Here is a 25736-nt window from a genome sequence, read left to right as displayed (position 1 = left end):
TTGGTACCTAACAGCTCCTCCAGCCAGCGAAACAGACTGCAACCCTGTTGTCCCCAACTTCTCGGACATGAGAGGACTGCCCCAAACATTTCTTAGGCGGATACAGATGTGTGGCAACAACAGCATGATGGATGAACCCAATCAGCTCTAGGTGATAGTAATGTGAAGGATAAAAAAATAAGTTTGTTAAATGAACAAAGACTTTAGCTGCCCTAAATTTAATATCATGGTTAAAAAATATTACATGTATTAAAAGTTAAGAATAATAATTTTTAGACCTATCCTAACAAAAAGAAGCAGAGCCCATAGTTAACAAAAATTACATACAATGATAGTTTATTTTGAATTATGCTGACATATATTTGAGACATGCAGGTGACTACCAACTCTTCTGCCCACTTGCAACTGATTTATAATAATTTTCTGTTATCAAGCTGGGTTGTTCTGCATTCCTGTCTCCAATTGCCAAGCAGATACCAAGCCACAAATATGGGAAACTAGTTACAAGTACGAAATGAAATTATCTGTACAAATTTGTATCAAAATATCAGTCTTATTAAGAAATATGTGTAGAATTGATATACTGTTCTCACACCAGCATAACCACACTCATAGGCATAATTTTGGCTTTTTAACTGGAGTAGCAAGGCATACTGGGAGTCTGGGGGTATGGATGCCCTTACGTGTAAAAGGGACGGAGGATCCGGGGTCAACCCCGGGAAATAAAAAAAACTAGCACTAAATAGTTTGTTTTCTAAGCTTTTTCAAACTATTCTCACAAATCACAAAATAATTGCTAACATTCTCTATTCACCCTAAAATATTTATTGTTAATTACTTTAATTACAAGCCAAACCATATGTAAAGTAGATATTTACACACAACTCAAGAGTTGAACAACTGCCACCCCTTGAAACCTCAGAATTATTCCTATGACCACACTCCCTGTAAACAATCCTGTATTTCATTCACATAGCAAAACGACTGAAATATAGATGAAGTAGCAATCAAATTCAAACACAAGCAGCATACTAACACAAAACTTACATCATAAACTCAAAACAGTATAAGATCAAGTAGGATAACAAATACATTTCCACATCCAAAAAATGCAAATTTTCACACAACTCTGCAGTAAATATGCTAAATTATCACCCGAGTTAGCAATAATGATGTCTGAGAAGTATGAAATAGGTGCCTTTGGCACAGGCTACATTCAGGCTGTGTTGAAGGGTCAATGAACAGCCACCATATTTGTGTTTGATGTCACGACCGCCATATTGGATTATATTTGGCCTTGAAATGTGACTCCTAGGGCGGCTTGCAGAGTCGTTCCGAGAATTCTCCGAGTGCGAGTGGAGTTTGAGCCGAGGAATTTTCATTACACAGTCGAGAACGGAGTAAAAACTAAGTAATATCCGAATGAAACCGAGTAAAAACGAAGGAATATTGGAGTGTACGCGCAGCTACACTCCGAGGGCACTCTGAGTGAAATCTGGAAAAAAATTCAAGATGGCTGCGTTGTTAGAACCAATTGTTGTGGAATTTCTTGATTTAATTGATGAAGTATTTCTAGAAAATGAAGAAAGAAACGTTGCCACGGACCCACGTCGGTATTTGAGGGATTTTAAAAATCCACTGGAGTGGTTTAGTGACGTGCAGTTCAAACGACGATATCGTTTTACCAAGTATGTTGTTCGGCATCACATTCTGCCTTTGCTAGTTTTTGAAGAACCACGGAGTCGTCGAGGATTACCGCTACCGCCTGTCCTGCAGCTGCTAATTGCCTTGCGATTTTACGCAACAGGCAGTTTCCAGGTAAGCAGTCAGAAATCATAGTTACTAACCAATACCTTTTGTTTACAATAATACCATCACTCACTCTTTGCCTAGGTTAGCCTAAGTGCACTTCAGTATGTGGTGTTTAATTTGTGGTTTGTATAGGCACATATCGGTGCAATGTGAAATACTATTTACAGATGGTGGCAGGCGATTTAACAGGCGTTAGCGAGTCCACAGTTTCCCGAATTATCAGACGTATCTCTATCGGTTTAGCGCAACATACTCGACATCTGATACGGTTGACCACTGGCAATTAATTTCGATTGAACAAGCTACGATAACACTTTCCCGGTGATACAGGAGTGTCTGCACCCACATTAAAATCAAAAGCCCCAGCGGTGCTCGGGGAGAAGTATACAGGTACGTAGGTAAACATTGTTAAGTCATGTTGAAACATGTTTCGTGACAGACCTTAATATGAAATGTGAACTGTGAGATAAATTGTAATAATTTGTCTAGTTTGTATTTATTTCAATATTTAATACAATATTCATGTTAGCACATAGTTCTTTCATGTAGGTAGCTTGATTGTAATGTATTTCAATTTGTCAAGAGCATTTTCTTGAATCTGGTAATTCTAAAAGCCACCCTTTATTATGTAAAATTAAAATCTTCAAATTATTGTGTCAATTTCCTGACATTTATGTATTATCGAATTAAATTGATACCTTACGTAGCTTTGAGTATTTTATAGCTTTTACAAGTTGTAAGGATGTGTGTATGATAATAAGAAAAAGGTCTGTTTTGCAAGGTTAGGTACATGTAAATAACCTGGAAATAGTGTTATTGGTTAGGTCACCTACATGGTAATTACATATTCCATATCACCTTACCAAGTTCATTCCTTGGCTCTGAATTCATCATTTGGTACATAATACTGTTTTAAATTACTATGTCAAAAGATCCTTGACATTAAACCTAGAATTTTGCTATACAAACAAATTATGTCTCTGGTCTTGTGGAAATGCCTTTTTTGTGTGTGTTGAGACACACACACACACACACACACTCACACTCACACACAAAATAGATCATAATTAATTGTTACATGACAAGTGTTTTTTTGTCCATTACCTAGTGACATAGTAATTGAAAACAGCAAACTTCATTTATCTAAGGATCAATGTATACAGGATCCTGCCATCAGGATCAAAGGAAAAACTTGGATATGTGATACAGAACTTAAACCTCATACTATCCATTCTCTCTGTTTTGTTTTCTCTTTTTATTTTACACTTGTCTCTCGATACATACATTGTACAAGCACCTCATGTACATCACCCACCGCCATCATTACACACACTGACTGCCAACCTCACACCTCTAACATCCCTGACGTCACGTCTTTCACTTACACATATACAACACCTTCCTTTCTTCCCCAAGCTGATATTACTGAAACTTATTGGGTTTCCTAACAGTTCGGCCTGTTCTTGTAATGTATACTGAATCCCAGCCTCCAGCCTTTCCTGAGGTTGACTGGCTGTATCACTCCTCACCCCTCTACTGCATTGGCCTGTCTCTTGGTCAAACCCTTTGAAGTCAGGTGATTTACATCTCCTACTGTCTTCACTCTCTTCACCAAACTCTAAGTTGATTTCCTGCTCCTTTCCCTCTCCTCTAGTTTCATCAACAATGTTATAGCTCCCCCATGCTGCTGTTTTGGGTACTTCAGAGTTGGAGGGTCTTAGATATTTAGTGTTTCTCCGAACCACTGGACCTGAGTGGGTCCTAACTATGTATGAGCGTGGTGCACTGTGTTTCTCCAGAATTGTGGCTGGCTCCCACACTACACCCCTCTGCATGACTACTGTTTTCCCTTTCATATATTCTAAAGGCTTCCTTGAAGCTCTCTGGTCATAATACATTTTAACTTTCCTCTGCTTCACAATCAACTGTGGTTTTGTATTAGACTGAATCTTCGGGAGGAGATTATTCACAGTTGTCGGTATCTGTGTTCTGACTAACCTACTCATCAACAGTTCTGATGGTGACACATCCATACCCGCCAGTGGTGAGTTACGATATGCCATCAGTGCCATCCAATATTCCTTACCCTCCTCACAGCTTTTCTTCAATATGTTCTTGGCGATTCCTACACCTTTTTCGGCCATTCCATTTGACTGTGAATGTAGTGGGCTGGATGTGTGTATCTCAAACTCATGTTCATGTGCAAAGCGTGTACATTTGTATGAGTTAAACGGCATATTGTCAGCCATCACTATCTTTGGAATGCCATGAGTGCAGAAGATGGCCTTCAATGCCTTTATTACACTGATGCTTTGTTTACTTTCCAACTTAACTATTTCCAGCCATTTTGAAAAGTAATCGTAAATCACTAAATAACTTTTCCCTCCAAATTCTAGTATATCTGCTCCCACTTTCTCAAAGGGAAGTGTTGGAACTGCATGAGGGAGTAGGGGTTCATTCCGGTTTGTGGTTCTGAATTTCTCACACACCCTGCACTCTAATACATATTGCTCTACCTCCTTTGACATGCCTGGCCAAAAGAACACCCTCCTTGCTCTAGCTTTAGTTTTGCCCACTCCAAGGTGTCCCTCATGAATAACTTTCAACATGTTCTGCCTCAGTTTTTTAGGTACTACAATTCTATCACTTAGAAACAGTAGATCATCTTCTACAAAAAGATCACTCTTTACACCCCAGAATGGGTAGCACTGCACTGGTACCTTACCCTTTTTGTGAGGCCACCCGGTCGTCACCCATTTCATCACCTCACTCAGCACTGGGTCCGCGGCCAGTCCTTGTCGAAATTCTTCCTTCCGCACTTCAGTCATGGGAAGATGCCTACTCACACTATGCACTATTTCACCCAGTTCCGGATCACCTTCAGCTGCATCTGTCCCATGGGCCCTGGATAGTAGATCAGCAATGTGCATCATTTTCCCAGGGAGGTACTGAACATCCAGGTTGTACTTCAGTAGTTTTAATTTGAGTCGTTGAAGTCGCATGGACATTATCTTTGATACTGGTTTGCTCATAATAGCTACTAAAGGTTTATGATCTGTGAGGACCTGAACCACCCGACCATATATGTAGTAATGAAACTTGTTAGTTGCATATACTATGGCTAATAGCTCTTTCTCAATTTGTGCCCACTTTTGTTCTGTCACGGTTAGACTTGGAGATGCATATGATATGGGCTGTCCGTTTTGGAGGAGACAGCAGCCAAGGCCATCCTGTGATGCATCTCCTTGAATGGTAATGGACTTGGTTGCATCAAATGTCCCCAATGCAGGTGCGCAGCTTACGGCTGTTTTAAGATTCGCTACACACTGCAAGTGACATTTCAGCCACTGCCAGGACACATCAGTTTTTAGTAGCTCCCTCAGAGGCGCTGTGATTGTTGCCATGTTGGGTATAAATGGTCGTAGGTAGTTAACCATCCCTAACAGTCTCTGTAACTCTTTCTTATTTTGAGGATCTGGTATTTGTTGTATCGCCATAACTCTACCTGGATCAGGTTGAATTTCATTATTCGATAACACATGTCCCATGAAACTAACCTTTGACAGTCTGTATTGCAGTTTTTCTGGATTAAACTTGATGTTGTGAGCTCTTGCCCTCTGTATTACTTTTGCTACACACTTATCATGCTCCTCCAGTGATGTCGCAGTCACAAGAATGTCATCAAAGTACACCACAACACCCTCAATATCACCAAACACACTTTCATTCAGTTCTTGGAACTTTTCTGGTGCACAGGACACACCAAACGGTAATATGAGAAATTTGTAACAGCCCCACGGTGTAGAGAAGGTACACAAGTCACTGGATTCTTGATCGAGCTCAATTTGCCAGAACCCATCCTTCAGGTCAAAGACTGAAAAATATAGTTTTCCCGACAGTTGCTCTGTTAGCTGTTCAATCGTTGGTATTTGATAAAAATCTCTTTTGATGGCAGGATTCAAATGTTGTGGGTCCAGGCAGACTCTTAGTGTACCATTTGGCTTCTCAACGACAACTAGGTTATGTACCCACGAGTTTGGTTCCTCAACTTTTTCAATAATTCCTCTCTTCCTTAGGGATTCTAGAGTTGTTTTCAGTTTAGGGGCTATTGTTTGCGGTTGTCTCCTAGGTGGTGCTACTCTTGGCTGAGCATCCTGACAGACTCTAATTTTGCACTGACCTGGAAATTTTCCTAGTCCAGTGAAGACATCCTGGTTTTCTTGCATGAACTTGCTATGAGGTGATTCTGGTTGTGATGAGTCTTGTTTGATAACCTTCACTGTTGTGTCCTCTAGTCCAATTAGATGCACCCTTTTGATCAGGTTCAGGTCTACACATGCCTGTAAGCCTAGTATTGGGGTACTGTCCGCATTGGTAATTCGAAAATCCATGTATTGTACTACGTCTTTTGATTCACACCGTAACTTCACAATGCCAATGGGTCTTACTTTAAATCCACCATAGCATTCCAACAGTTCGTTGGTGTCCCTTACCTTCAGTTGATTATCCACTTTCCTAAACATTGTCTCTGGTAGAATGTTAACCTCTGACCCAGTGTCAAGCTTAAAATTTATCTTCCTTTCCTCAACTGTTATGTTTTCATACCACTTTGTTGATTTTTCTTGGTTTCTTACACATTCTACCTGCTTAACACTCTGTTTTGCTATTACTATCCCATTGACTACAAAATAATCTTCATCTGAGCTCTCTGCTTCCTTTTTATTTATCATTCTCACCTTGTTTACTTCACGTGATTTTCTGCACATTATCGCAAAGTGATTGAGCTTCCCACAATTGTGGCATTGTTTGCCATATGCTGGGCATTTGCCTTTTATGTGGGTGAGATTGCACTGCTTGCACTTGCCACTGAAACCCTTCTCTTGCACCCACTGACTGGTTCCCCCTCTGTGCTTTGAACTTACTACATTTACCGACACGGGCTGCATGTGTTCATAGATCCCTTCTTTTGTTCTGTCACCTTGTAAGCACTGCATTTGTTGTATGCTTGATTCAGCCACTTTGCCTAGCTCACACGCTTTTTCAAGGGTTAAGTTATTCATGCGGAGCATTTCTTGCTGTAATTTGGTGTCCCTCACACCCATGAATATGCAGTCCCTAACGATTGCGTCTGATTGTTCACCGAATTCACAACTTCTCACAAGCTTTTTCAAGTCATTTACAAACAACTTAAATGGTTCATTTTCTTTTTGTTTTCTCGAATACAACAAGAACCTTTCATATGGCACGTTTTTTCTGGGTTTACAATAAGCCTCAAATGCTTCAAATACCTTCTTGTAATCTGTGCGATCTTCATCTGCAAGTTGAAATGTATTGAACACTTCAACAGCATCTTCTCCCACCAAATTCAGAAGAACAGCTGCTTTAACTGGCGATGATTGTTCTGACTTTCCTGACGCCACCATGAATATTTCGAAGTTTTGTTTAAACTTTCGCCAATTTTCACTGACATTTCCCATTAGGTCCAACCCGCTAGGCTTGTTTGCGTCCGCCATGTTAGCCTTTGTTGTCCACGTTCAGGAGACGATGATATTGCCACAAATGCGATTACACCTTCAAACTACCCCGGCACGTAAAGATTGTACGGGCGAAACGAATGACCGACTGCGCCATGTTTTGTTTTGTTCTCTCTTTTTATTTTACACTTGTCTCTCGATACATACATTGTACAAGCACCTCATGTACATCACCCGCCGCCATCATTACACACACTGACTGCCAACCTCACACCTCTAACATCCCTGACGTCACGTCTTTCACTTACACATATACAACACTTTCTAATGTATAGCATTGTTAACATAGCTAACAAACTGTTCACTTGTATTCATGATTTGTTGACATGGCCAATGTAACCAACTCATCTCACCATTTACACTAATATTTGTGTAGGTACATAAAGTGTAATAGTATGTTCTGAAAGTATGATTTTAAGGAAATGTAAATGTGAGGAAATATGTAGTGCTACCTTTAAACCCATTTTGAACAAAGATGTTATGTTATCGGTGTTAAAACCTGTTAAACAACCCTGTCTAAATGTTGAACTTCTTTGTGCACAGCCTAGTACTAGCAAACAAACTTTATGTGAAGATGCTTCTTCACTGGTACATAGTTGAAAAAAAAACCTGAACATTTAATCCTAAGTTTATAATTATCTTTTATGCAAATTATTATCATTAAGTAATGCATTCAATTTTTAAGTAGTTTTAATTATGTGACCGGAATTACCAGGAATCGAAAACTGGAATGACTTGGAATCGAGAATCGAAATTTAGGAATCTGTACCGGTATCGGAATCGATAAAAATGTGTACTCAACCCATCCCTACTATTAACTCAAATCACAACATAGTACACAGTGTTAAAAGTAGTTCATAATTCTTGTACATTTCTGTCTGATGTTTCTCTGAAGACCTTTAGCCATATCTGTTTGAGATCTTATATTGACTGCTACTATATATGTATTTCATGTATTTATAATATGGTTACACAATACAAAATACTTTATGGTCACCTTTGCATGTTATTATTTATTTAAATTGTTACTTTTATTTAAACGCTCTGCCACACACATTAATTTATATTGCATGCCGTATGTAATTTCCATCAGCTAAAACATTTCATGTAAACATACATGTACATTACATACATATTTCACATACCGCTACTTTATGTTTATTACTTTCAGTATGCATCTGAAAATGTTCAATTTCTGTGAGTTGATGTTTTTGGATTTTGAATTACGGGATGTGGGATTAATGTGTGTTTCTTGACATGACTTTGGAAGAAACCTCGTCATGTGCTTCGTACCCCTTTGAGTAAACCTGTAATGTTATTGTAACTCATTCTGGCTCATACATTTTGTGATTCAGCACACCCTGTTTTATTATAATTTTATATATATATATATATATATATATATATATATATATGTACATAAATAGTAAATACTTTTGTCTCTTTTTAAGGGCCACTTCAAAGTCCTTTGATTTTCATAAGTGCTGTGGTCCAAGTGAAAAACTTTTATGTACAACAAAACTGTCCAATTCATTGTTCATTTTGATCACCTTTAAATTCAAAATGGCACATTTTGCTGTCTAACTTTGAACCTATTAAGTAAATGTAAGTGGTGATTTAAGTAAACACCAGGGCTACAAATTTTAGTTATACACTATGCTCAGATTTGATGTGTGGTATCAGAGAATTTTGTACAATTGGGGTTAATCACTGAAATAACTAGGAACGAGATTTCACTTTGAAATTTGATAACACTAAAATATCAGTAGATACATTTAACGAAAACAAAATACATAAATGTACAAATGAAAGGAAAAGTTAATTATGTTTCCCAAGTGAAGATTGACTTATTCTTCTCAATTTTCTCTTAATGGTGTTAACATTGTTGCATGTATTTAACAATGCTCCATTCACCAACTTTACGTAAAGTGAAACATCATTATTGCCACTGGGTAGGTAAATTGATGACTCATGAGTGTGTGATGAAAAATAGTATATGAAAAATACTACATCTGCTATGAATAAGTTGTTGGGTTTTAATTACCATAGTTAATACAAACATGAAATCATTAAAGCAACAATACAATTGTCTGCTTTGCATGTAATATATTACTTAATAATAATATACCTACGTTATTTGGCATGCAATTGATTCTTGAAAATTATACACCCCAATACAAAATAAAGGTTTTGTGTGAATTAGCAGCTGTAGTAGAGCATCGAGGCTGAAGAGAAAGAGCAGCATCCTCACAAGAACTGTCGGAAGCTGGGTCTTCTGAAATATACAAAGAATGCAAATATGTATAGTGAGGATGAGAAACAAAATATAATCATCTGCTGTGAGATTAATGTTTAACAAATTTGCCTCTAAATTAAGAAGTTTATTGAGATATGTCAATTAGTATTCACCTTTATGGTTTGGGTTTGCAGATTCTATCACATAAATGTTAATTATTTAAAATTACATAACATCAGCCTATAATTTCTAAGTGCACAAATGAGATAGAATTCAACTAATGCATACAAATGTTCAGTCTGTGAATTGCGTGTAGTATTAATCGAATATGATTGAAACATGCATTATAAAGAGTGTAATTTTGTAACCAGACTTCAGATTGATGGTGTCAGTCATTCCTAATTTTGATAAATACAAGCATAGCAGGCAGGTACGAGAAGGGAAGAGGCACAAAACATATGCAGCTATAAAAACAAAATTTACATAAATAATAATAATAGATACACTATTCGTTATGTACTATCCCTCTTTTTCCCATTACTTGTACAATATTCTGTTTGGTATCACAATAAGTGGCTTTTGCACAATCAACCAACACAAACTATTTTGCCATCTACCACTAGCAATGTGTTAGTTCATCAGGGAGCATCATGATGATATGAGTTTGTAACCTGTAAACCATTATTTTCCATTGGATTGTGAAATCATTTGGATGTATCATTGCAAAGTTGAGTTTTTGTTATTCCCAGTGAATGCTGGAATCTGCGAGAAATCTAAAATATAATCTAAATAAAAATGTGTTGATTCTTAAGTCAAGTAAATGTTTTTCTTTGTTTAGTTAAATAAAAAGAAATGTGGACTAAAAACAATTACATATATCACTTTTAATTAGCATCGTGATTTAAAGACATTTCTGAATTCCTTATTATTAAGAAGAGAAATATTAGATGCATTATTTGTACACAATTGTTACAAGAATACAATTAATTGTAATTATTTTCTTCACAATACTGGAATTAGAATACCTACTTTCAATAGTCGTAAGCAATCTTTAATTTGTACGTTAAGTAAAACAAATTATCTATTATTCAGAACCACTAAAAATTTCAATAAATATGCAAGGTTCTTTCTTGTATTAGATAGCACAATAAAATTTAAAAAAAAATACAACTATACATAACTTAATTTTTTGTGGTTAATAATTATATTGTTTCAAGTTAGTTTTTTTTTCCTACATTATAAATTTGTAAAGAAATTATTTACTAATTGTTAAATGTTGCATGTTGTGTGTATTGTTTTGTGCTGTCTGCATGTATCTGTGTTGTTTGTATCGTGCCTGCCACCCAAGGCCATAAGCTTTAGGTAGGCACGCAACAAATATTAAATAAATAAATTAAATAAATAAAATGTGGCATTTTAATGGATTTATCCTGACCATTTACTTTTGGGAATGAAAAATTGTGTTCTGCAGGACAATCAAGCATCATTAGTACTCAAAACACCATTTTCTAATTTCTCAAATGTTTTCAGTCAGTACACTGGACATTTTGCTACTTTTGAAATAAGTGTGAGAACGGACACAATACAATATTCAAATAGTTAGTTACCTTGGGCAGAAGTCTGAGGGACTGGTGCAGTTGAAGTAGCAGGAGCTGGATCATGAGGCACAGCTTCCACAGCAGTCTCCTCTGGGACAGCAGCTGCCTCTTCCACCGCAACAGCATCACTGTCCCAGAGAAAACCAAGATTTTCCGTTAAGTGAGGCACTGCTGCATCAAGCACTGGCACCGCAGGCTTGCTGAGGATGAAATGTCCACCCCCTGTTCCCATTCTGTACCGGGATTCTGCAGCCAGCTCCTTCCTCCTCCTCATCTTCATATTTTCCCAGAATTTTTTTATTTGCAACGAAGTGCACTATAAAAAATAACAAAAGAAGCTTAAATTCCTAAAATAGTGACTAGAGTAAAATATGCGCTACCTACATATTTCAGTGTGTCCAACTTTCTTAATACTTAATTGCAGGGACTGGAAGTAACGTGCTACTAGTAACGATGTTATTTGTAACAGTTACTTTTTATGGTAACGATCGTGGTAACGCAATATATTAAGTTTTCAGTAACTGTAACTGAATTACATTTTTCCGCCTTAAAGTAACGATAATTGTCGTTACTTCTTGCGTTACATTTTTTTAATATATTTCTTAGTGAACGAACAACAATTTGTTGATTTTTTCAATCCCAGAACGAAAATCCCGACAAGCATATTATTTGCGATGGTATTTCTTGTACTTGTAAAACTGCTGTTGGCTAGCCTGCGCTCGTATTTTGATTGTCATTTATTTAATATTTGCGACATGCGGGTTAAAGGTGGGTTTACGATTGAAAATTAAGAATTAAGACTTAAGACTTAGTCGTGTACTTACCATATGACTCTATGTAAACTAGTGGAATGGTTTATGATTGTCGTGTGTGAATTTTGACGGGTCGAGTGCTAACCATATGATGACTTAAGACTTAACAGAAATGGTTATATTTTATATTTTTCGTTAAGACTTAAGGGAAGCGACCAATCACAACAAACCGGAACCTTTCAACCGAAAGTTTATGTCTTATTATTGGACCGAGCGAGGCAGTATTTTGGGTTAGAATCCGTATATTTGTCATTTGTAATCATCATCCATTTCGAAAAATAGATATCCCATTTGTCAATAACCTATTTCAAACCTGCTTCTCCGTTTCGAACAATGGCCAACCATGTGTTTTGTGCTGTGATTGGTTAGAATTAACGACTTATATTTCAATCATAAACTGGAAAATGTAGTTTTGACTTAATCGTGTGCTCGATGTTAAGTTATAATTCTTAAGGAAATCAATCGTAAACCCAGCTTTACTGCTGTTCTGTTTAATTAATTAACCTACCTGTGCACATGTGCGAAAGCAATGACAGAATCTAATGAAGCGAGAAGCCGAGATAGCAGTCCAGAACTTTCGTTGCCGTGGCCTTCATATTCTAATTATTTCGAAGTTCGGTCGAGTGATCAAAATAACCTTATTGTGAAGTGCTTGTTGTGTGGTGCTGCGAACAATAAGATGATCCGAATGAACGAACATTTCATTATTTTGTAGTGTGAACTAATTACTCAATGTAATTTAAGACCTAATTTAAAAAATTTCAGTTTAAATAAACATATATCTTTACTAAACACAATATGTTTTATTAGCTTTTAATTATAACAATATTACATATCACATTTTTAGTTTTTCACAAAGTAACTGTTAAAGTAACTTACAGTTACTTTTCTCAGAACTGTAACTGTAACTGGTTTATTTTCAGTAGTATAACTTGTAGTTGTAACAGGGTTACATTTCCAATGGAGTATTTGTAACTGTAACTGAGTTACATTTTAAAAGTAACTTTCCGGTCCCTGCTTAATTGTTTAAAGTTAAAGCTGAAATAATAACAAATAAATAAAAGTTTATTGAGTAATCATTCAGTGTAATATATCAAAGTTAATTCTTTGATCCTGATGGAATAATCTTGTACCGTACATATCGTTCCTGTGGTACCTACATAATGCTTGTTTTAATTTAGTACACTGATGGAACCTGGACAAAACAAACTTGTAGCATTATAATGATAATTGTAAAATGCACATCAAGAAAATTATTCCCACAAGACCCCGAGATTGTTTTTAGTGTGGCACCCAGGTTTTTGTTATCTTCAGGCTCTTTCAACACACTGAAGCATCGTGTAACACATGATCATGCCATCAAGATCAAGGAGTAAACTTGGATATGTTATATGGAATAATTACCCCGACACATGTTTAATTCAATTCAGTTGTGTGCTAGCAAAGTAATTGGTCACAGCTTGGGGTCATACATAATGATTGGTAAAATGATGAATTATCTAACGATTTTTATAATTTCAACTGGCATACATGTAGGAGTGTACGTTTGAACGCCAGTAGCATTAGCATACACATGTTTGAAAAAACAGTATTAATTTACAAACATACCTTTCTGTAGTGTGAAGATAAGCCATTAGACAAAAATTATTTTAGATACTTTAGTTCTAACCACCGATAAAACTATTGATTAAAATTGCGTACAAACCTGGCGATATTTTATCATGCATCCTTATTGAACCTAAACTTTACCTTTTGCACAAAATCTTGCGCATTGAATTCCGTCGCAACTTGCTCCCAGGCTTTCTTTTTTGCTGTCACTGATGTGACATAGATTCGCTTGTTTTCAAGGCATTTATTATTATGTACTAGCTTGCACAATAGATCCTTTTCTTCAGTACTAATTTTTCTCATACCCATTTGGTCCATTTTTCAAAATTCAAAGAGTGAAGCGGGAAAACTATCGATGTTTCGGATAGAGGTGAGACGATACCACACTTTCGATACTCGATTCTGTATTTTTTTTTCAGTTCGATACTTTCGATACTCCAGGGAAAAATTAGAGGTGGGTTGTGACAGCAATTTTCGGTATCTGTTCCAACCTGATACTGATACAGCATTGTACCATGTTACAAGTCTCTGATACTTCTGTATCAGACGGTCCCAGGAGGCAACAAAGCTCCGCGTACGCAGACCGTGCGACCGGAAGGAGAATCTGATACATTATTTATCACGCCTGGTAATTCTCTACTTCTGATACTCTCATGCCCGCCTGATACAACCAGTATCAATCAGTTCAACATTCACTGCAGTTCGTCCTGGCCGTGTATCACCATGTTGCGGGCTGTCATGCTTTGTAGTTAGTATCTTTATAGTGAAATAAGGAATGGATAAGTGCACGAAAAAGACTTCATTTGTGTGGAATTTTTTCACGGAAAATAATGAGTTTGCTAATTGTAATTTGTGTAAACAAAAACTGAGTTATAAATTATCGACTAATCTGAAGAAACATTTGAAAAAACATTGATATAGTATGCTCACTAATGTACCTATCCGTTTTTTTATTTTTTATTTTTGATAAAATCGTGAATTTTTAATGTATAAAAACACTAGTTACTAATTGTTTTCGAAAAAAGAAAGTCCATATGTTGATTACATCTGTTATTAGTGTCAACTGAGAATTTATTTGCATTTTCATAGCTGTTAGGTGCACAAATATAAATATTATATCTTGTATTAATGTACTTTTTAATATTAAAATTTCATTAGTTTTATTATTGAACGAGACGGTGCACGCACTGCGCACTGAGCGTACTTTGAAGTAGGACAATAAACAAAACGACTTGTAACCAGGGCTGCCACTCTGATATTCATGAAAAACCTAGATAACCTACAAAAAAACCCAGACACATGGGTAAAAAACCCAGATGCGTCTAAAATGCTATCGTTGAAAATGTTTGCGTACTAATTCAAAAATATAAACATAACTGGTTTTAATATAAAACAATTAATTACCTTACAAGACTGAAAACGGTTAAATACAACCAATACAAGAAAATTACACTGCAGCAAAATGGCTGTATAAGTAAATCTTGGACCAGCACATATCATAAAAAAACATACAAATATATACATGACAAAACAAACACCATCACTGCATTCTTTAAACCGGTAATTGTTTTTATAAAACTGCATCATGTACGTTAGTCTTTATTCAGAGTCTGATTCTACAAGATTGGTTTGAAGGTTAATTGTTGCATTGGTTTTGTGTTCTGCAAGCCTCTTTGAAGAATGTGTCTAATTTAATATTCGACTTAGCTTCTTCAAACTAGTTTTGTGTTTATATGTATTTTTGTGTGTGAAACACATAGACTTGTTTGCATTTACAAACAGATATTGCAACAGATACAGTAGCTACTACCTTTATTATTGTTTTAGGTATAAAAATAATTAAAATTATAAAAAACCTAGAATTGTTGGAATTCATTATTTAAAAACCCAGAAACCCAAACACCATTGGAAAAACCCAGATCTGGGTGGAAAAACCTATGAGTGGCAGCCCTGCTTGTAACAATATCACTTTGCGCCTCTCCTTCAAGGCTTCAACGCCTTCCCCTGCGCTTCCTCCCCTACATTCTTTCCCTTCTTTATCCCTTATTCGTCGTTCCTGCTCCCTCCCCTTTCACAAGCTCCGCCCAAGTGACCGTCATCTGCGATCGGGTACTGCGCTCATTGGCCGTGGTGTTGTTCCAGGTGAATGCTGAACTGATACTAAAGTCTCTGATACTTTTCAAGTGTACTCGTTTGCCGTTCCTGATACAGGTGCGTATCAGTGACAAAGTAACAGGTTGATACTTTTCGACCCACCTCTAGGAAAAATATTTTCCCATTACGTAACAATTACGAATAACATAAATTAGTTTTAAACTATATAAATTCAATCTATCATACCAGCACAATGTCAGATTAAACTTAAATACATAATGTGTAAATAATTGCATTATACTAATGAAAGATATGAATTCATCATTATATATACATATAATAAAACCACCAGAAATGTAAAATACAGTCCATAATCAAGTAAAGATGACATGAGAAACAGTGGCCTTACAAAATGTTAGAAGTCCTTTCTTGGAGGCGGAACAGGGGTGGGGGGGGGGGGGGGGGGAAGTCACCAAGCCTAAATTAGAAATAAAAAAAAATTAGGCTGTTGTAAAAAGAAAATCAGAAATTTTTGCTTGTTTGTTTCATTTTACAAACAACTTTATGCAACAGAACAATTTTCAATAAAATTTTAACTTGAGAAACGTAAAATACAAAACAATCCGATCGTAAGAAAACAATAACAAACGGGTATATTCAGTTCAAAGATTACCGAATACACAAAATATGAGATCCGTGCAACATTTTCATAATCATTGCTAGTTTGCGCCACTAGTTTCGCGTGGTATTGGCCATAGATGCTAGTAGCGAAGAGCACAGTCTTCCTGATACTATCCATATCTATGGTGCGATAAAGTTATTTTCATACGTTTGCAAAGGTAAACAATAAACATTTTTCAAAATAAAAGCATTAAAACGTAGTTTATAAGGAGGAATGAAAAAAACATTTGTGATTTTAGGGCTTTTCCAATTCGTAAAAACGTATGAAACGGGAAATTAATGATTTTATAAGTGTATGTTCCGGGAAAGTAAACCATTGTAAATATAGTAGTACTTTAGGCGGGACCAAAATTAATCGGCGCATGACACGGGAACTTATCATCGAGGTTCTACTGTAGTTGTATCAACCATATTTGGTTGTATTTTGTACGATGGCGACTCAAAACAAGCATTCCGGTATCGAAAAAATGAATCGAACTTACAGTTTCGATACTCGATATTTTGCGATAGCGTCAAGTATCGAAAGTATCGAGGTATCGAAGTATCGAAAATCCCATCACTAGTTTCGGCTGAAATCACCAACATAACAAAGACAAAAATTACATTTACAAGGCGGTGAACATCGAGAGAAATATTTTACCCCGTGGGCGTGTGGTAACAGTTCCACTCGGCTTCGAGGAATCTCCATTTGATGACTGTGCAACGCACTGAAAAATCTCGAGTAATATCATCCAATTCTATCTCGAACTCCACTCACACTCCACTCGCACTTGGAGAAATCTAAGAGTTTTGAGGCGGGACTCTGCAAGCGGCCCCTAATGTAAAATTGATACCCCAAGTGGAATTTACAACTCGATTACATTCTTTCCTAAAAACTCAAAAAATATGAAATTCTTTATTAAAATTAAATAAAAATATATTTTGTACGACATGTAGTCTTGTGTCCATGGTCCGATCCTGGCACGAATAATTTAATGAAAACATAATAAAGTTTCCAAAAAAATTATCAAATCCAGAAACAATATTAAATTACAAGGAAATTGCATACATTGACGTCGTCCGACCGAAGGCCACCCCAAAGCCCGACCTGCAACCGCCAGTATCCGACCCCGCTAATGGAGCGCACCCCTAGCCATGGCCCACCCGAGTCAGGCGAGCACCAGAGGAACAGGTAGAATCAAGGACCATGCCCTAATTAATCAGCCACCTAGACCCCAATTCATTAGAAATCAGACACAATTTAATAATAACGCCACGTTTTATAAAAACCCCACCTAAGGAAAGTGCGACGCAGGAGTGCCCGGGTCACTCACGTGTGAATTTACTTTAATACATTTGTGAGTGTTCCCCTTGCGGCCTTCAGCCTAAATTAATTAGAGTATTGTGTAACGTAATTATGACCTCCCCGTTTTTTTGTGTATAACTCGCCACTGGAGCAGTCAACAAGTGACGAACAGTCTGTGGTGTGACTCGTATTATTTAAACTTAATTTATGTAAACATGTTAAATCTAATTCTTAGAGAGTATCTGCAAATTAGGTTAATCTTTATTATTTAATGTATGAATTTAGAGCCACATTCAATCTATTGTTAACTAAATAATAACCGAATAACGGAACTTTAGAAACTTTGGCGCGAGAGAACGCTGAGGCCTCCCCTCACACCAAGGGCAAACACTAGTACCGAGCGACTCGTGGGCCGGGGAGGACGTGCGTCCCACGGGGAGTCTTCATCCTTTATCTCCACTGAAATTCACTACTGGTTACTATAGTCATTAATTCTTGCCGCCACCTGTCCCTATGGAATAGTTACGGGGAATGCCTAGCGGGCTAAGGGAGTAGCTTTAGATTCGTCGTCCAGTGGGCGCCAGGCTAGCTTGGAAGAACTAGACCGCCAGGAGGTTCGTGGGTTCTCTGCCCTAGCGTGCCCCGCTAGGTACGTCGGCTTACGGTGGTGATTGGCTTTCTGAGTTAATACAGGATGCGCCCTAGGCAGTGTAGGAGACTGCATACCTATACATGTGACACTGAAATTACACACGAGTTGGACTGAATTATTTTAATAATGCACCGTTATGCACGTTTGACACACAGCACTGGTACACGTTTATGACATATCACTACATAGCACTACATGATTACGTTACTCAAACTACCCTAATCTCCGCGGCAGTCTCGCGGGTCGGTATGGTTACCGGAGGCGGCCAGTACCGTGAGTTAACCCGTGACGCGGTTGCGCGGGGTGTTTGTTAAGGCGGTCGGGATACGCCCGGCTCTGCCGAAAATGGTCCGGGGACACATGAGCAGCGGTAAAGCGAGGTTGTGATATATTTACTTACTGAACATAAAGACTTATCGGTGCACTTAAAATGTAAGCTACTCACAGGACACACGTCCGCCCCGACCGCGAGTGTTCGAAGACTGCCAAAGATGGCCGCCACGCGGGGGCGGGAGGACTCGTCCCCCCCCCCCCGGTTCCGCTTGCCAACACCTTTATTTTATCTTAAAGTTATAATTTTATATAATACATCCTTCCAGGTACTTAATTGAAAATTAGTATCTGGAAACTGTTTGCTGAGGGCTTAATATTTCTATCACTAATAATTAACTGTTTGAAAATATAGTCACATGGAAGACTGTTGTTTACAAGCATTAACACTGATGAGATCCTGGATTTCATTTAATGGCACTGACAAATATCCTTGTAATTAGAATCTTATGTTTTAATTGTTACGTAGGTCAGGTGGCGAATCCCTCACTTGACTCGTTCCGGATGTGGCTGGGGCGCGCTCCGAACGGGAGGGTCGCTGATTGGGTGAGAACCGGCTGAAGGTAGCGTCGGTACGACGTCACACTGATATGCTGGACTTTCTTACTAGCTCTGCACGCCTTAGCAAAGTATCCCCGGTGACCACACGAATAACACCGAATATTCTGTGCAGGACACATACCTCTGCAGTTGGCCTGACCACACTTATCACATGTGCTGACCATTTCAGGGGTTGAAAATCCCTTGTAGCCCTGGCGGTTGTTCCCTCGAGTCCCAGAACTAAATGTTCTGCGTTGCTGGCAGCTTCCTCCCTGGTTCCCCTGCTGGATGAAGTTGACGTCCTCAAGGCGAGTCTCGCGCAACTGAAGCGATTGTAATGACTGCAACTCCGACTGACGACACATATTGACAGCTTCTTGCAACATCAGAGTACTCATGAGTTGCATTTTTTCACTTAATACCACATCTCACATGCCCACAACGATTCTGTGGCAAACCAACTCGTGTTTTAGCTGCCCATAGTAAAAAGCTTCCGCTAGGTTATGTAATGCCATGATAAACTGTTCTGCAGGTTCCCCGGGTTGTTGAACACGTGAATTGAACTTAAAACGCTTAAATATGATGTTGACCCGGGGCTTAAAATGTCTGTCAAAAGCTTTCACCAGCTCGTCATATGTCCACCTGGTGGGAGGTTTGTCAAAAGTCACCATGACGTCATCCGACTTCTCACCCAACAAATACAATAACAAGTCAATTTTTTTCGGTCTTGTTGCAGCCGCCTTGTCCGCTCAAACTAAGATACCTATCAAAACGCACCTTCCACCGAAACCAAGCATTCGGGTCGGTAAAATTTAGCGGCCCCAGCGGTTTAATCTGATGGTGCACGCGTTGCCTGCCTTCTCCATTGCCGGCAGCCTGGGATAGCGCTGTAGCCATGTTGATTACACACTTCCGAGATGCAACTGGCTACTCATTCGTAGCGCAGATCCATGGCTACAAATAAATTTTTATGTTGTTTATTTTATCGCTGCCACCGTGTTGTATCCGTTGCAGGGCGCATTGATGCAGGTTAGAGAGAAATAACACCCGACCACCTTGCTTGTTATTCCGAGCGACATACTCCCTCTCTCCAGTCGTCCATGACACAGACCACTCGAGTCAGGGCTACAACAGAATATAGTACAATTTTTTATATGCTGCCAGCAATTAGTATTATTACGTCGTACCGACCAAAGGCCATTAGCCTGGCCTCAGCCCGCAGTACTGGCTCCTGATGGCGGAACGCACCCCGCGCCAAGTCTCCACCCAGATGAGACGAGCGGCGTAACCTTGGTGCATGGAGGGAGTGCCCCCCCCCCCCCCCCCCCTCCGCACGCCAACCCCTGAGGAGTTCTGATCAGCTCACGGCCTGGAGTGGACGTGCGCGTACCGTGGGGAGCCTTCAAGTTTTGTCTCTCTGATTCCTCACGACTGGTAACTATAGTAATCACCAAATACCTTTTTTAACGCAACTCCCCACGCGACTCCGGGTCGTTTTTTTTTCTACGGTGCAGGGATAAACCTGGCCGTCGCTACTTTCCAAGTCAAGCCACCGAGTCTAGGGGACACGCTGGGGCCGATCGACCCACTCACGGTTAGACGACAGAGCTAGCCTGGCGCCCTCCCGGAAAACACCCCAATTTTCACCTATAGCTCCTTAGACTCGCTGCGGGAATCGCACCTGAAACCCCGGCTGATGTCAACTATAAGTGTAATCTTGGCACACCTCTGATCCTTGTATTTGCCACCACCATCAACTAAAATCAAAATATTCCTTATTTAATTCTTCTTCCTTTACCTGAGGATGTGACACACACAGTTCATCGACTACAAAGGAAAAGGAAAAAACTCGCGAATGCGTGGTTGCGAATGTTATTTTTAAGTTATGCAATAAGTTCCTTACAACTACACCCTAGTTGAAACTGACAATGTGGCCAATGAAAAAGGATTTAAACGATTTATGTTCTGGTGGTTACAAGCAGTTAAAATAAACAATTAGGACCCCATGGCGTATGCACACTTTTGACTCCTGATTTGGGCAAGTGACGATAATGCATGAAATTTTGCATCTCGCATGTCAGAGCCCAGGGTTTTCCCTGTGTCTAGGCAGGTTTTACCTAGATCCAACTTATCTAGTTTTAGTCTAGTATAGTCAGTGAGGGGAGTTAGTCATGGCACCAATCGCTGCCATGGCTGGCCCATCCACCTCCTAGCGCATGATGCATGCTACCCCTCCTGCATAGCTAATACCCTACATGATTAGAGCATATGGGCTTCATCCTGAGACACACTTGGTCTCCTCCCTAACCCGGAACCCTCCACAACACACTTTGCTTTAATTTGGTTAGGAAAAATAAATCAAGTGAACATTGGCGTGCCTTCGGCGCTCAGTGCCAGCGAAGACCGCAGTTCCCGCACAAAGTACACAGCACATGGGAACGATTTTGGCTGAAATTTGTTGCATAGTCGCACAGTGAAGAATCTTTGTTTAATTATGTAAGACTAGCTGCAATACCCGGCGTTTCCTGGGCTGAACACATGGGGAAGGGGACCTTTTTAAGCATATTAACTGCAAATTGTACTTTCTAGGATCAATGTTGGATTTAAATTAAAATGTACTTATAATTTGAAACTTAAGTCTTACTCCAGAAGGTACTTTATCTCGTTTTTAAGCCATAACAACTTCGTTTTAATGTTTGTCAAGTTTGCATTTTTGTATAGCAACTAGGACATTTCTGAATAAAAAAACGTTGAACTGCAATGGTATTGAGTAATTGAGTGTCATCTCTGTATTAGTACTTTATTTACTCTATGGGCTAGTTTAGCTGTTAACTTCGGAAAGCGACCTTAGCTGTACGATCAATAATATTTATTTGTTGAAAAAATGCGCTATTTCAAATTTTATTTAGTAATTTCACTGAAGTAGTCAATAATTGTAATTAGATCACATAAATGAGAGTAACTAATTATAGTTGTTGAGGAAGATAGTGTGATATTCAATGAAAAAGAACTGGTGTGATACCATTTATATGCAACTATAAATAATACATAGTTGAGCATAGTATTTTAACGGAATGGAGTCATGGTATTTTTTGCTCTTGTATGTTTCATTAATATTTGGTTATACACTTGTTGATGACAATCAAGACAATGTATTACACATCGGTGGAATCTTTCCGATTGGTGGGAAAGGTGGCTGGCAAGGAGGGCAGGTAAATTAATCGTTTATGGGTAAATATTGCGGATAAGGGGGTATCAAAAAAAGACACAAAAATTTGAAAATTAATTTTTTTATATCCTGATTTTAATCATTGTGTAAAATGGCATTACAATACTCCATGGAGTTTAGTAGAAATGATCTTTCATGTTTTGGTTAGGCACAATAATTAAATCACGTTTATTGGTCTATGGTTATTTTGGAAGTATTGTAAACGGTAAATATTTACAATCGCGGTAGATGCCAAAAAAAATGCTAAAAATCTGAAAATACTTTTATTCTGTGCCCTTTCACTTCCTCTTTTCAAAACAACCGGCGGAGGTAAGAAATTCCAAATACTTTAGGAGATATTGAATTTTTTAATTTCATCATATGTAGAGTCGCGGTAGATGCCAAAAAAAATGCTAAAAATCTGAAAATACTTTTATTCTGTGCTCTTTCACTTCCTCTTTTCAAATCAACCAGCGGAGGTAAGAAATTCCAAATACTTTAGGAGATATAGAATTTTTTAATTTCATCATATGTAGAGTCGCGGTAGATGCCAAAAAAAATGCTAAAAATCTGAAAATACTTTTATTCTGTGCTCTTTCACTTCCTCTTTTCAAATCAACCAGCGGAGGTAAGAAATTCCAAATACTTTAGGAGATATCGAATTTTTAAATTTTCATCACAATACCTGTGAATTCAGGCGGCCACCATTGTTTCTTGTTTACGAGACGAGTATGATTTTTTTTTCCGCGACGTAGGTGAACGACTACATTGTTGCTTGTTTAGGAGTATCTATTAAAATCTGAAAATACTTTTATTATAGTTATGTTATGTTAGGTTAGCTACATTAAAACACTTTAAAACACTATGGACGGTTAGTTAGGTTAGTATAGCTACATTAAAATAAACAGAGAAATATAAATATTAATAAATAAAACCGAGGTTGGCCGAAGGTAAATGGTTCGGGTGTAATCGGGAATGGCAGAACTTTATGTGCGTCTTGATTTACCGTTCGTGAATGCCTAATTAATTAAAATGGTCGATTAGGTCAGGTCAGTTACATTATTAATACTTTCAAACTAAGCAGACATTAAAAATATTATAAATTAATTTTAATGGTTGTTTAGTTTTAAAGTATTTATAATGTAGCTGACCTGACCTAACAAACCGGGACAAAGGATGAACGGTAGGAACTCACGTAATTTTTTTACTTATTACTTGCGCAACAAATAAAACATTAAAATTTGAAACGTTAAAAACTCAGATACGTTAGAGGCGGGTACATTCCTTTGCCATTAGTAGAAAATGATGTAGTCGTTCTACCTACGTCGCGAAAATAAAAAATCATAAACGTAAACAAGCAACAATGGTCGGTTCACCTACGCGGAAAAAAAATCATACTCGTCTCGTAAACAAGAAACAATGGTGGCCGCCTGAATTCACAGGTATTGTGATGAAAATCTAAAAATTCGATATCTCCTAAAGTATTTGGAATTTCTTATCTCCGCCGGTTTTAATGTAAAGAGGAAGTGAAAGAGCATATAATAAAAGTAATTTCAGATTTTTAGAATTATTTTTCGCAAATACCACTACTCTACATGTTCAAAATTTAAAAATTCCATATCTCCTAAAGTATTTGGAATTTCTTATCTCCTCCGGTTGATTTGAAAAGAGGAAGTGAAAGAGCATAGAATAAAAGTATTTTCGGATTTTTAGCATTTTTTTTGGCATCTACCGCGATTGTAAATATTTACCTTGTAAACATTACCTGTAATGGAAATTTATATCCTGATACCATGATATTGATGACATCACCACCATGGTTTTGCTGACATCATTACCACCCATACATTCTTACGGGAAAAAGTGTGGAAATGCGGTAGTTTGGGATGGGAGCATTGACCTGCTTGTTTTGCACAAAATATGTTTCTTTATTAAACTAACTTTCAACTTTCGGGTGTCGTATTATATACCACAGCCAGGGGCCTTGCCGGGGGGGGGGGTTAGGGTTTCAACCCCCCCTCCCCTTAGCACCAAATCTTTAATTAATTTCTTATTCATCACTCAAACAAATTTCATAGTAAAATGAATAAGATTTTTACCATTACAATATTTAAATTTAAGTACCGAAAACTGCTAAAGTAGCACTATTTTACACCTTGAAATCCAAATTTTCCCGGTGGGACCCCCGAACCCCCGGACTCCTGGACCCCCCGCTTTAATCCCGGGGGGGGGGGGGGGGGGGGGCATGCTTCTTAACACCACTCATACACAAATCCTGGCTACGCCACTGACCACAGCACTACCTATTTAACTATAAAACACAATGCTGAAGATAAATTTCCCACTGTATTGCATTGTATACTGTAATCCCGCCTGGTTTAGTATATTTTGCAATACCATGTTTTATAATTTAATTATTCTTTTTCAAATTGATTTTAACACCCAAATTCTATCTATTCTTGTAAACCACACAATATTGTTTTGTTTATAATATTTATGGTACTATATTTCATACTACCTTCCTACCTGGTTTAGTATATTTAGCAATACAACATTTGTATATTTTAATTGTTTTTTTTTTTGCTATGTTGTAAAGTTCTCAGTTTTTGTAAAGTACACTTCAGCCCTACATATTCTAGTATAGAGCACAATACCAAAAATATATTCCGTACGTACCGGTACCGTACTTTAATTTAATTTTCTCAACAATATATTGTGCAAAACAATAATGTGAATCTTCTCCATTCAAAACTCCCATTCCTCCGCTTGTACCGCGAGAACGCACAGGTCGTAATTACTTCAGCACAACCTTGTTGATGACTTCAACAAGAGCCCTACCATATTACGATGTGTACATAAATTATTTTTTATTAGCTGACCTACCAATACCATTACTTTCACTTTGTTTTTATCACTTTGTCACCACTCACCACCTCTGGCTAGCTCAGAATTAGGTGATGAGTGGAACATACAGGTTATGTGGCAGGTCACAAAGAAATTCTTACTCAATGTTCAATGTATTACCTGTTTTTTTATCCATGTAAAATTCACACCATATTCCGTACAACAGAGCACACAAAAAAATTAAACTGTACCTCCAGAAAGGAGAATAACACGTAGACTCTTATTACGAATTACATTATATTGCTCGGATAAGTTCCGGGCAGCGACGGCTGGACAAAACCCTTTGTCGCTTTGCTGTGGGCTTTGCCTACGACTACGGTCAAAAAAATTCTAATTAATTAAAATGTCAGAAAGATAAAAGGTAGTTAGGTGTCGCCCGGACCGTAGCCGCAAAGTTGTACTTTAATAGAACATTACTATATTATGCGAGCCATCGCCCGAC

At 38.0% G+C, this 25736-nt stretch overlaps 2 protein-coding genes across 5 annotated transcripts in view; one reads left to right on the top strand and one right to left on the bottom strand.

The window, feature by feature from the left end:
- Positions 1 to 745: 745 nt before the first annotated feature.
- LOC134527468 (uncharacterized protein K02A2.6-like) lies at positions 746 to 14364 on the bottom strand. 3 transcript variants are annotated; one of them, XM_063360165.1, is made up of 3 exons: positions 13742 to 14364; positions 11190 to 11308; positions 746 to 9621 (listed from the first exon to the last, which is right to left on the bottom strand). In XM_063360165.1, the coding sequence occupies exon 3, from the start codon at positions 7323 to 7325 to the stop codon at positions 3120 to 3122; it is 4206 nt and encodes a 1401-aa protein (XP_063216235.1). In that variant the 5' UTR covers positions 7326 to 9621; positions 11190 to 11308; positions 13742 to 14364; the 3' UTR covers positions 746 to 3119. The 3 variants fall into 3 exon arrangements, with proteins under 3 accessions (XP_063216235.1, XP_063216234.1, XP_063216233.1); XM_063360164.1 differs by lacking the exon at positions 13742 to 14364 and adding an exon at positions 11420 to 11665; XM_063360163.1 differs by lacking the exon at positions 13742 to 14364 and having other exon boundaries at positions 11190 to 11665.
- Positions 14365 to 22000: 7636 nt separating this feature from the next.
- The window catches only part of LOC134527466 (gamma-aminobutyric acid type B receptor subunit 1), a 262732-nt gene continuing 258996 nt past the window's right edge, over positions 22001 to 25736 (top strand). For both annotated transcript variants that reach the window (XM_063360161.1, XM_063360160.1), the window contains exon 1: positions 22001 to 22394. In XM_063360161.1, coding sequence (XP_063216231.1) covers positions 22257 to 22394 — 138 coding nt within the window. In that variant the 5' untranslated portion in view covers positions 22001 to 22256. The remainder of the gene's footprint in view (positions 22395 to 25736) is intronic.

The sequence above is a fragment of the Bacillus rossius genome, chromosome 1, assembly GCF_032445375.1.
Source record: "Bacillus rossius redtenbacheri isolate Brsri chromosome 1, Brsri_v3, whole genome shotgun sequence".
NCBI classification, from domain to species: domain Eukaryota; kingdom Metazoa; phylum Arthropoda; class Insecta; order Phasmatodea; family Bacillidae; genus Bacillus; species Bacillus rossius.
Note: the sequence above shows the minus strand (reverse complement) of the source record. Positions and strands in the feature narration are given on the sequence as shown.